This window comes from Dermacentor albipictus, chromosome 5, assembly GCF_038994185.2.
Source record: "Dermacentor albipictus isolate Rhodes 1998 colony chromosome 5, USDA_Dalb.pri_finalv2, whole genome shotgun sequence".
Taxonomy (NCBI): Eukaryota; Metazoa; Arthropoda; class Arachnida; order Ixodida; family Ixodidae; genus Dermacentor; species Dermacentor albipictus.
The window spans coordinates 123,193,372-123,206,309 of record NC_091825.1 but is presented as its reverse complement, the minus strand read 5'-3'; the positions used below and the strand labels follow the sequence as shown (position 1 = coordinate 123,206,309).

The following is a 12,938-nucleotide window of genomic DNA, read 5'->3' as shown; positions in this document are numbered from 1 at the left end:
ATCCGTCCGAAATAGCTTTGAAGGCCGGCCAGTACAATTATTTGGCGTATCGGTGCTCGTACTGTGACAGCTTATGTCCTGTGACAATTGCTCCTTACTACTCTTGGTATGCTTCGCTGCCTAACACTGCTATATTGAGGCGAAGCTGACTTCCGGGAACCGGTATTATGTAACGCGTGGTGCTTTCCGAGCTTTGAAGTCATTGCCAAAGATTAGACAGGCGGAGTTGGCGCCATTGCTAACAGCGGCGAATGGTTTTAATGAAAGATACGGCACCGAACAGCAAGAAGTTTAGTAGCGAACGTCAAAGTAGCTAGGCCTAGCGTTGCCGCGGTGGTGGCTACGGCTACTAGCGGATCTGTGTGCGAGAGCGCCTGTTCAAGGCGGCGAGATATCAAAAGGCCGGCGGTGGTGGCTTCGATCAATGCAGTTTTGGACCTGCAGTCATGGTAAAAAAAAAAAGTCAGGAAAATCGGACAGCGAAGGCTATTTGCATCCGAAATTTCAGACGTTCTTACTGTGGCGGTGCCGCGAAGGCGTCCGAATTATCGGGCACGTCCGGAAAATTGAGCGCCCGAAAAATCGGCCGTTGACTGTATAGTTGCATAACCCCACTGAAAACATTTCATTGCCGTGAAAACGCGGTAATACTGCACCTTTGCGCAGTAGGCGCAAATGGCACTTGAGTAGGCAAGTTGCATTGTAAACAATGTCGCAGTTGGACCACCACTGGGATAGGTAGCATGCTGGGCTAATGGGAGCTGCCAGCAGCTGTCCTCGAAGCCCTTTGTATCTACAAAAAGATTTTTAAAAAAAGGAAAGAAAAGTGAATCGGCGCATCAAAGCAGCGGATTCACAGCCCTTTCACAGCAGAGTGAGTACCTCTGTATGCTTCGGCGGTAACGCTCTGACCACCGGAAAAGTAAATATTTATGGGATATTATTAGGCAGCGTTTCTTCTCTTTTTTTTTTGCATATAGGCAAAATTATTTCTAGTTGATGACCAATGCTCGCGCCGGCATTTGCACGCATTACGTGAACGCAGGGTTGTACGAATATTCGAAACTTTCGAATCGAATAGTCGCTATTCGCAAATGCGATTCGAATACTTGTCGAATATTTCAAAATGTCGACTGCGCCCAGATAAACGTAAAATTGGAGCAAAAGTACGGTAAGTTTTCACCCCAGCGGACATAGTGTAGACATGAAACATCAGAACTTGCGTAGTGTAGCAGGCTGCGTTGCTTGGATAGCCACACTTAACAGGATGTACAGCGATCATTAGCACTCGCTGAAGAGCCCTGTGCATGCGAAGGAACTACTCGTTTGCTCCTAATGCTCCATTTGTGCTTCTAATTAACGACGCTTCATGGCTAACTATGTAATCACAGAAACTTGCTAACTTTAAGAATACTAGGAGGTGAGTGAACACGGTTTTATACAGGGTGCTTTTTTTTAACTGCACCAAATTTTAGGAAAATTGTCTGTGGTAAATAGCACGATTCTAATCCTTGATCTAAATTACACAATCAGGCGGCCATTACTTCCAGGAGAGATCACAATACTTTTATTAAATGATTAGCATAATTACGTTAATTAACTTTTTTAATTATTAAGTTACGGCCACTATTTCAATCTCCGAATTATAGCTTACTTTTGTGCTTCAATGAATAAAACATCGTTTTCTTAAAGAAAACAACTGGAACACCAATGCATTTCGTCGGACACTTCGAAAATTAACATATCGAAACTGGTGCAGTCCTGAGAATTCGTCCCAAGTGAATACGCCTTGCGAACTCACCAGCTATAATGCATAGATTGAAATAGTGGCCGTAATGTTAACAATGAAGTTAACATAATTATGCTAATTATTTAATAAAATATTTAGATTTCTCGTAGAAGTAATGGCCGCCTGATGGGTAACCGAGATCAAGAATTTGATCTCGGTGTCGTGTGGTTTTTTCTCTGTCTTGTCCTTTTTTTGCGCAGTTTTTCTTTGTTCTCATAATGTCATACCAACTAGCCCCTCACCGTACGCTGCAAGAATTAGAACCTTATTTGCCACAGGCAATTTTTAAAACTTTGGTGCAGTTAAAAAAAAAAAAAACTGGATATTGGCTCCCCAAGATCTCAGTCCCTCAGGCCTTAAATAAAGTTCTTGTCATGTCACCCTGTATTTCCGCATTTGCACGATTCCAAAGCGCACTATTCTTGAATATAAAGTACGTTCAAGTCTACATGCGCGTTACAATTGTAGCTAATTCAACTCAAAATTTAAAAAAAATGAAACCGATTCTTAATGCAAGGTAGCTAGCCACGCTGCCATAGAATGGGTCATCTGAAGAAAGCGACGCTCAGACATCTCAAGGTGGATCCATGTAGAGTCGCGTGGAACGCCCTCCCACGGACGGTTGTTGCACGAGCCTCTTGAAGCGTGGTATTTCTAATGCCATTAGATATAGAAATGAAGATGACTTTCTGTGGTCGCTAGACATCGAAAAGAAGGTGTCGACGGACTGCGATAGCCACTAGCCGCTCCGTGATAGTGTAAGCGCGACTAAACGAGGACGTAGAAAGAAACAGATGCACTAGACAGCGCGTTCAGTAGCACTTACACTATCATGGATTCAAGCCAACGAGCCTGCCAACGTGTTTTAACCAACTTCATCACTGGCCGCCAAGATTCAGCTGTAAGCGTGTCTGTGCGTCTTTGTATGTTCCATAATATCGTTTCAACAGAGTACGCGTCGACTCAGGTTTCATTACTTCATGAGCGCGGTAGAATTGGTACCAAGTATTTTTATGCGAAGCATACTAGCTGCACAACCACGCTCTTCCTTGCTGCGCCGCGCGCGGCCGCGTAGCTACCATATGATGTCATAACATCTGCAAAAGCGGAGGCTCAGCTCGTGCGCTCGCTTGCGGCCGCCTAGCTACATAGCCGGGTCTCAGCTCGTGCGCTCGCCGGCGCGTGATCGTGACGTCACGCGCCGGCGCAGCACCCCTAGCGGGAGGAGCGGGAGTCAGGTGGTGGCTGCGGCCGCGCGCGACCGCGCGAGTTGGGGCCCAGCTTTTCCTCCGGCTGTCGTGACGTCACGTCACGTGGTTAAATGGTGGCTGCCCGGCCGCGCCCAAGGGCTGAACTGAGTGATTGCAATATGCAACGCATAACAACTAAAATAAAGGCTAGCATGCTTCGCATCCTGGGCTTAACCTTAGCTAAGCCACAGCCATTTTTTTTTTGTAGATATTTGGGCGGTAATATATCTGCGCGTTACTATCTGTGGTGCTGTAGAATCGTGCAAATACGGCATTTGTGACAACGCGGCTATTCATTATTCGAAAGAAAATTCGATTCGATTCGCTTCTGGCACTGTTCGATTCGGTCTCAAAAATCACTATTCGCCCGCCCCTACGTGAAAGCGAGGCCCTACCTTAAGGTGGTTTCACAACATTGACAGTATGTTTGCCGTGAAGCAAGCTTGCCGTCAGCAACGAGGCGTACAGCGAAAAACGAGCTGCGCAAGACAGTTTCGTGCTGTTGTCGGCGAACAAAGGGTCACGGTTATTTTGAAAAGACACCAAACGAAAAATTTTGATAGACTGGCGCGTTCTTCCTCTGGAGAAATGATTAGGTAAAAACTGGTAAGTAGATAAAATGCAATATTCCCACCTACGGGAACATACGGTGAGCTATAATACATATATATATATATATATATATATATATATATATATGCTTTCTTACCTAGGACGAAGGACGTTTGGTAGAGGGCGGTAGCTCCCATGGCCGTGATTATGCGCGTCACCGTGAACTGCACGTAATTGCTGGTGAACACTGTGGCCCACGAGGCGAACATGAACACAGGCGGGATGAACAGGAAGCAGATCCGGCGGCCGTACCTGCGAACCCGGGCGCCGATGACTACTGTTACGACTTGGGCACGTGTATAGTCTTTGTCAACCGTTACACACAGTCGCGCTGCGCCCTCCGCTGGGACCCTTGATTGTGGAACTTTATTTTTTCTAAACAACAGTTAGAGCATAAATGGCAATTAAGTGTTGCAGCAGTTGGTAGAATTTGGCCTAATTTGTATCAAATATCTTTATTTAAATCGACTTTTCCGTTAACGCTTGCATTGAGGCTAGTTGGAATGACGTAATTAGAAAAAAAGTGCTGCATAAGTGAAGACACACACGAAGCGTGAACAGACGAAGGCTTCGTTGTCTGTGCGCGTGTTCAAGCTGTGTGTGCGTGTTTTAACTTCTGCAGCGCTGTTTTCGAATTAGGCTTATAGGCTGCCTAATGACAAGTTTTGTGTTTCGTTTGTGCGCTTAACTTGAACTATAGTTACTAAAAAAAAGTGGTATGGGGGGGGGGGGGGGTGGAGGAAGAGGCGCACGCTCGAAATTACCGGTCGGAGAGGTGGCCAAACAGCACCGATGCAACCATGACGCCCACCATGAACAGTGACTGCGATGTGCTGACTAGCCAAGCATCCTTGCAGACCAGGTTGAACTGAAATGTAGCGAGGGAAAACAGGGCGCAACCATACAGCACGCGCTTCAAGGTGCACAAACACACACATAATTAAGGGGCAAGCGGTAGAAAAATGTCCCATATATGATCGGTTCGCTGGGCGGATCGGTACGAAAGGAAGCGCCTGGAAATTCCTTTCGATGCTCAAGTACACCAATGCGAAGCCTTCAAATAACAGAACCACATGTGTGTAGCCGCTCTTGCAAAGTTGAGAAAGTCGAAGTTGCGTTTCTGAAGTAATCGTTGCTTGAATACCGCGTGGTGAATCTTCAAGCAACGATCGACGAAGAGCAGACTCGTTACTGCAAGCTTTAAGCTTCTGCAGGCTTCTTCCTATACAATCTATAGACTATAACGTTCTGAGCAGCTTAGTCCATAAAGCTATGGGCTCTGCATGGTGCGGTACGCGTGGTACTCCCGCACTCAGTCCCTGGACAAATGCACTACCAAGAGTTTTCCAGACTAGCGAAATTCGTCGCCAAGTTCGCTGAACTGCACAGTTTGCACCGCTACGAACTTCAGTAAAACTGAGCGACTTCCGTGTGTAGAATACCTATGTCGGTTTGATTAAGGTAGAATTTTCGTTCACGGTGCACTCACGGGTGTAAAATACACAGGTACATGGAAAAGAAAGGCGTGCGCACCTCGGTGACGATGGTGCTGTCAAACTCGACGTTCGAAAAGATCCAGCGGTCGCAGCGCTGCGACGTGTTGAGGAAATCCTCGGGCGTGCAGCCTTGCGGCGCCGAGCTGTTGCGGTCGTAGCGGTAGCACTGCACCTCGTCCATGCTGTGGTCGGGGATGGCGTACGTCGCCCACGGCTCGTGGAACGTCGTGCCGTTGACATCGCAGCCGTCGATGAAGCACCTTGGGGCAAAAGGAGTTTAAAAAAAATTAAATTATGGGGTTTTACGTGCCAAAACCACTTTCTGATTATGAGGCACGCCGTAGTGGAGGACTCCGGAAATTTAGACCACCTGGGGTTCTTTAACGTGCACCTAAATCTAAGTAAACGGGTGTTTTCGCATTTCGCCCCCATCGAAATGCGGCCGCCGTGGCCGGGATTCGATCCCGCGACCTCGTCCTCAGCAGCCCAACACCATAGCCACTGAGCAACCACGGCGGGTGCAAAAGGGGGGGGGGGGGCGGTTAAAAAAGAGAAGGCAGACGGGGAGAATTAGCCGAATTTTATGTCGATACCGTCGAAGAATAGCACGCGCACTGTTATGACGAGTATGCGTTTCCAGCTGGCACCAAAATGGAAAATTTGTTGGCTGCCACATACCGCAGCGTCGGTGAATGTAATGAGAATCACGTATAGTATATCTTTGTTAAAGTGCCGCAGTAAATGACAGGAAATATCTCGGTAACTCTTATTTCCAAGGCATTTAACCGTCAAAATCAAGACAGGCCGTACAACTCCACGCACAGCACACTGGAGCCAATCGAATCAAGTGTTTTATTATTATTATTATTATTATTATTATTATTATTATTATTATTATTATTATTATTATTATTGTGTATTTGCGACTCTCTCCTTCCCTCCTTGTTCATGGCGATAGAAACGTCTTGGCGGAACGACGCCCATGGTTTGTCAAAAAACGATAAAATCATAACCGTTAAAGTGACGACTGCTTTTTACAGTGTATGCATTGCATTGCCGATGCATTTCCGGCGTATACTAAGCTTATTAATTGGTGCTGCAACGCCATTGTAACTTCGCACGGCGGCGATAACGCTACATATGAAGGCAAAAATAGGATACGCGAAGTATTTGCATGTCGCACGGAGCACGTCTGGGTCGTTAGATTACAGCTCGGTCACGGTGCAGTGTGAAATTGTAGCGCCGACGCCGGCTTGCAACGCCGTGGCACTTCGAGCCCTTACGCGTACCACGTGTCTCGGGCTTGAAGTTAGCCGCACTCTGTAGCGACTAACTATTCGATACTTAAAAGGAAGAGGTCTGGACACCGACCAAAATGGTTTAAAAGAGTTATTTACGTTTCGGCTCCCCCACGGGAGCCTTGTTCACAATGAAAGAAGCGGCAGAGCTGGCGCCCCTTTTTATGTGCGTCTCAAAACATGATTAAGGCACCTGGCATACATGGGCGGCAGATTGCCTTCGTTGCGATTAAGAGTGTGCGCCGTGGTTTGGATGATTAAGGACTCAAGATAAAGACGCGAAGAATGATTTCGCTCCTTCGCAATCACACGAGATTTCTCCCAGTTAATCTTATGTGATGTGGCTGCGCAGTGTTCGGCCAAGGCATTTGATGCAACGTGTCGTTTCTGGACGTCATTCATGTGTTGCTTAAGTCTTGTTTTGAAGTTGCCGGTTTCACCGACGTACACATATCGACAGTCCGCACACGGAATGACATACACCACGCCTGGGAACTTGTCCTTTTCCAATGGGTCTTTCACATGCACGAGCTCGTGTTTAAGTTTCCGGGAGGGCACATGCGCAGCCTGCACGTCATATGACCGCAGGACGCGTGCAAGAGTTTCGCTTATGCCGGGGACGTACGGAATCGCAGCCCGTCTTTTGGGGGGTCCAGACTGGGTGGGTACTGTGCGAGCCAGCTGACGCCCTACCGAGTCAATGACGTACTCAGGGTATCCACAAGCCATTAATTCGCTCCGCACAAGTGCATTGTCCGCCATGTGGTCTACCGCTGTTGTGCACACGTTTTTTGCCCGACGAAGAAGAGAGACGACAACAGACCTCTTTTGCGAAGCAGGGTGCACCGATCTGTAGTTTAGGTAGCGGCCCGTGTGAGTGTGCTTCCTAAATACCTTGAATAACAGGTTCGGCCCATCTCGCTGCACAAGGGTGTCCAGGAACGGCAGTTGCCCTTCGGATTCCACTTCAACGGTGAACTTGATTGCTGCTTGTATATTGTTTAGGTGAGCCGTGAAAGGGTCAAGGTTTTTCCTTTGCAAAATGCTGAAACAGTCGTCGACATATCTGAGGAAGACTTTTGGTGCCGGTGTAAATGAGGACAGCGCTTGAGCTTCGATAGCCTCCATTGTTAGGTTGGCTACTGTGACCGAAATCGACGCACCCATTGCTGCTCCATGTACTTGCCGATAAAATTTCTTCTGGAACGTGAAATACGTATTTGATAGGCAAAATTTTAGTAGCCTACCTAAGTCATGCACATCGATGGGGGATCTGTCAGGCAACGTCGGGTCTTCGTCAAGGGCGGCGACGCAAACTTCTACGGCCATGTCTATTGGAACACTTGTAAACAGTGAGACCACGTCAAAAGAAACTAAGACTTCGTCGGGGTGAACGCTTGTCCCTTTAACCTTTTCAATGAAGTCGTACGTGTTGCGTATGTGCGTGGCACGTTTTCCAACGAGTGGCGAAATGATTCTGTGGAGAAAATTTGACAGCTTGTGGAGTGGCGAACGTGTGAAGTCCACAATGGGGCGCAGGGGAACATCGGGCTTGTGCACTTTCGGTAGGCCGTATATTGCTGGAGCAGATCCATTGTGGCAAATCAGTCTGTAGTACAACTGCTTGTGCTGTGGCGGCACCATACGGAAGACGTCGGCGAGCAGTTTCTGCAGATCCCTCTGAAGCTTGGGTGTCGGGTCTCTTGCGACGCTGGCGTACGTGTGAACGTCACTCAATAGCAAGCACATTTTTTCGATGTATTTGCTCCTGTCTAGAAGGACGGTAGCGTTCCCCTTGTCGGCGGGAAGTACGACTATATCCCGATTCTCCTGCAGCCTCTTGATGGCATCACGTTCTTGCTTGCACAAGGTGTCCACGGTGGGTTGGGCGTGCAACTTCGACAATACGCTTACAACGCGTGTGCGAGCCTCGTCACGGCGGGATTGGTCGACCAAGTTCACAGCGCGCTCAGCGGCGCAAATTACTTTCTTCGTGTCCGTTGCAGGTCCCGTGTTGAAGTTCAGACCGAGACTTAGGACTGCCATTTCGTAGCCGTCAGGCTGGTATGTGGACAAGTTGTACACAGAGTTTTTGAGGGCACTTGGCGGACGTGCTGTGCGGCACTGCTGCAGCCTTTCGAACTTCCTGTCGTGGCATTGCTCATCTTTCCGAGCGCGAAGATTGGCTTGAAAATTTGCATGCAGTTGTATGCGCGCCATCTCTTCTGGGCAGTGATCCTCGAGACGCCGCCGAGAAAAGAAAGCATCATTCCTAAGTCTTCGTACTTGGTCCCTGCAGTCCATGATCCTCGCTTGCAACAGATGCCGTTCTGCCTTGGAAATCACGCTTAGTCCAAATCTCGTCGACACGGGTCTGTGAAGACGTAGCGAGCGCGGGATCAAACCATGGGACTTGCAGGCAAGGTTGAACGTCAGATGCCCGTTGAATGCCAGAATGCGCGTAGTCAGTGAGACGAACCGGCGAATTTCAGTGATCACTTGCTGGCCGTACGCCTGTCGCAAATGGATGAAGTTGAGAGTATGACGGAAGCCCGTCTGGTCGGGATGATACATACTTAAAAGGAAGAGGTACTTCCCGCCGACAAGGGGAACGCTACCGTCCTTCTAGACAGGAGCAAATACATCGAAAAAATGTGCTTGCTATTGAGTGACGTTCACACGTACGCCAGCGTCGCAAGAGACCCGACACCCAAGCTTCAGAGGGATCTGCAGAAACTGCTCGCCGACGTCTTCCGTATGGTGCCGCCACAGCACAAGCAGTTGTACTACAGACTGATTTGCCACAATGGATCTGCTCCAGCAATATACGGCCTACCGAAAGTGCACAAGCCCGATGTTCCCCTGCGCCCCATTGTGGACTTCACACGTTCGCCACTCCACAAGCTGTCAAATTTTCTCCACAGAATCATTTCGCCACTCGTTGGAAAACGTGCCACGCACATACGCAACACGTACGACTTCATTGAAAAGGTTAAAGGGACAAGCGTTCACCCCGACGAAGTCTTAGTTTCTTTTGACGTGGTCTCACTGTTTACAAGTGTTCCAATAGACATGGCCGTAGAAGTTTGCGTCGCCGCCCTTGACGAAGACCCGACGTTGCCTGACAGATCCCCCATCGATGTGCATGACTTAGGTAGGCTACTAAAATTTTGCCTATCAAATACGTATTTCACGTTCCAGAAGAAATTTTATCGGCAAGTACATGGAGCAGCAATGGGTGCGTCGATTTCGGTCACAGTAGCCAACCTAACAATGGAGGCTATCGAAGCTCAAGCGCTGTCCTCATTTACACCGGCACCAAAAGTCTTCCTCAGATATGTCGACGACTGTTTCAGCATTTTGCAAAGGAAAAACCTTGACCCTTTCACGGCTCACCTAAACAATATACAAGCAGCAATCAAGTTCACCGTTGAAGTGGAATCCGAAGGGCAACTGCCGTTCCTGGACACCCTTGTGCAGCGAGATGGGCCGAACCTGTTATTCAAGGTATTTAGGAAGCACACTCACACGGGCCGCTACCTAAACTACAGATCGGTGCACCCTGCTTCGCAAAAGAGGTCTGTTGTCGTCTCTCTTCTTCGTCGGGCAAAAAACGTGTGCACAACAGCGGTAGACCACATGGCGGACAATGCACTTGTGCGGAGCGAATTAATGGCTTGTGGATACCCTGAGTACGTCATTGACTCGGTAGGGCGTCAGCTGGCTCGCACAGTACCCACCCAGTCTGGACCCCCCAAAAGACGGGCTGCGATTCCGTACGTCCCCGGCATAAGCGAAACTCTTGCACGCGTCCTGCGGTCATATGACGTGCAGGCTGCGCATGTGCCCTCCCGGAAACTTAAACACGAGCTCGTGCATGTGAAAGACCCATTGGAAAAGGACAAGTTCCCAGGCGTGGTGTATGTCATTCCGTGTGCGGACTGTCGATATGTGTACGTCGGTGAAACCGGCAACTTCAAAACAAGACTTAAGCAACACATGAATGACGTCCAGAAACGACACGTTGCATCAAATGCCTTGGCCGAACACTGCGCAGCCACATCACATAAGATTAACTGGGAGAAATCTCGTGTGATTGCGAAGGAGCGAAATCATTCTTCGCGTCTTTATCTTGAGTCCTTAATCATCCAAACCACGGCGCACACTCTTAATCGCAACGAAGGCAATCTGCCGCCCATGTATGCCAGGTGCCTTAATCATGTTTTGAGACGCACATAAAAAGGGGCGCCAGCTCTGCCGCTTCTTTCATTGTGAACAAGGCTCCCGTGGGGGAGCCGAAACGTAAATAACTCTTTTAAACCATTTTTGGTCGGTGTCCAGACCTCTTCCTTTTAAGTATGTATCATCCCGACCAGACGGGCTTCCGTCATACTCTCAACTTAACTATTCGATAATAATGCAGCTCCCAGTTCTATAAGAGAATGCAAACGATCAAGGCAATACGATCCGATTATGAGGCGCGTCGTTGTGGGTGATTCAGGATTAGTTTTGATCATCTAAGCACACGAGCGTTTGCATTTTTTTCTCCTTTCCTTTCGTCCCCATGTAACTGCTGCCGCAGCGATCGAACTCGGCACCTTGATCTTTGCAGCGCGACGTCATAGCCACTAATTAATAAGCTACCGCGGGGTGGTGTGGAGGTGTCACATATGTGTACGCAGCGAATACGACATCGATGCACGATACTTGTCAGGAAAAGAATGACGATGATAGGTGCACATGTACGCATAGACAAATCCGACAAATATCTAGCTAGAATTAGGATTCTGAGGAGGAGGAGGAGGAGGAGGAGGAGGTAAACTTTATTGCTCTAGAAAGAGTAATTCAGCGGTCAGGCCGGATGTCTTCATCTTCTATTGGTTGATGACAATCTCCGGCCTGCATGTTTGGCGCCCCTATTCCAGGGCACCACTTAGCGTGGCTGCTCGTCGGGCATGACCCGCCAGCCTCCGTTGGAGGCTAGTGTCGCCGCTGGAGAGCACGCTCTCCCACTGCTCCGCACTCGGATTTTCTATTTTGTGGAATGCCTTATTCGTATTGCACTCCCACGTGATGTGATAAAGTGTGGGTATTGCGTTACACCACGGGCATGTGTCCCTGTATTGACTTGGGAACATTTTGCATAGTACTATATGTAAATTTGGGAAAGTTCCTGTCTGCAGCTTTCGCCAGTAAACTGCCTGTTGTTGAGTGAGTGTATTGTGGGGCGGGGGATATCTGATCCTCGTCCCTCTATGGTAATTTAGTATGTCAGAGTACGTTGGGATCACGGTCATGAAATGCTCAGGATCTCTGTTTGGGTCCGCTCGGTTTGTATGCTCGCGAGCGACCCTATCAACCCTTTGGTTGCCCTCAATCTCAGTGTGTCCCGGACCCCAAAAGATGGTGTGTCTAATGCGTTTATTCTGTTGGCCAGCGCGGAGGAAGATTTGGAGCGCTTTTTGACCGATTCTGCCGTTAATGTAATTTCGGCATGCTTCCTTGGAGTCTGTTAGTGGAGTCTGTGTCTGTGGAGTCTGTCTTGGATTCTGAACCTTTTGTGGCATACGGACATGCATAAACGAAAAAGGAAACCGAGGGCCCGATTTCTATTAGTGATATCACAAGAAGCCAACAAACAAAGACACCAAGGACAGCATAAGGGAAATTACATGTAGGTACTTATTAAATGAATAAATAAATTATCAATAAACGGAAATTAAAGTGGATGAAAAAAATATCATGAGCCATTCAACTCTGTGAAGGTGGTTGACCAGCGAAGCTGTTTAGCACACGACATGGAGGTGACACATAATTTTGAACAAAGGTACGAATTCATTTATTGTATTGATGGGTTGTCATTATTTCACTCGCAACTGCAATTACATTCTTTGATAATGTCAAATCGATGCACGTACGCCACTGGGTGGTCGGTTGGGCCAGATCGGTGTGACATCGCAAGATATGTGTGCAACACGGAACGCGTAAACCGCTCCCTTTTCGGTACCGGCACATCCTCATTGAAATCACCGACAACGACAACAGGGGTAGTGCCATCGCAGCTAATTCACGCAAAGTGAGTAGCCATGCATCTTACGGGACTACGAGTCATTGCATTTTTTGCTTGCTCGCGGGGGTATGAGCCATTGATGATGACAGTTTTCGATACGGTGTTCTTTATGTTGTATGCGTGAGCGGAAGGAACTCACGTACTGTTCGCTTCACTTTGCTGCGCGCTTGTAGCCTCTGCCGTACGGGTCTATGAGCCATTGCACTTTTTGCTTGCTTATGGGAGCATGAGTGCTTACGGGGGTATGGGCCATTGATGATGATAGTTTTTGTTTGCGGACAACAAAAATGCACGGAACCCTAGCCATATACAGCTTCGCTGTAAAAACAACTGGCTGCAGGTGGAGCACGAACCCACGTCTTCGCATTTACACGTGCGATGCTCTTACGAATTGAGCTACCGCGGCGCCGTTTTCCCATCCAT

The 12,938-nt window shown here is 48.3% G+C and overlaps 1 protein-coding gene across 1 annotated transcript in view; it reads right to left on the bottom strand.

Moving 5' to 3' along the window:
- The window catches only part of LOC135911640 (organic cation transporter protein-like), a 34,935-nt gene that overhangs the window by 17,131 nt on the left and 4,866 nt on the right, over nt 1–12,938 (bottom strand). Inside the window, exons 2-4 of the mRNA XM_065443983.2 lie at nt 5,185–5,407; nt 4,416–4,519; nt 3,749–3,903 (exon numbers count right to left, since the gene is read on the bottom strand). Coding sequence (XP_065300055.1) covers nt 3,749–3,903; nt 4,416–4,519; nt 5,185–5,407 — 482 coding nt within the window. The remainder of the gene's footprint in view (nt 1–3,748; nt 3,904–4,415; nt 4,520–5,184; nt 5,408–12,938) is intronic.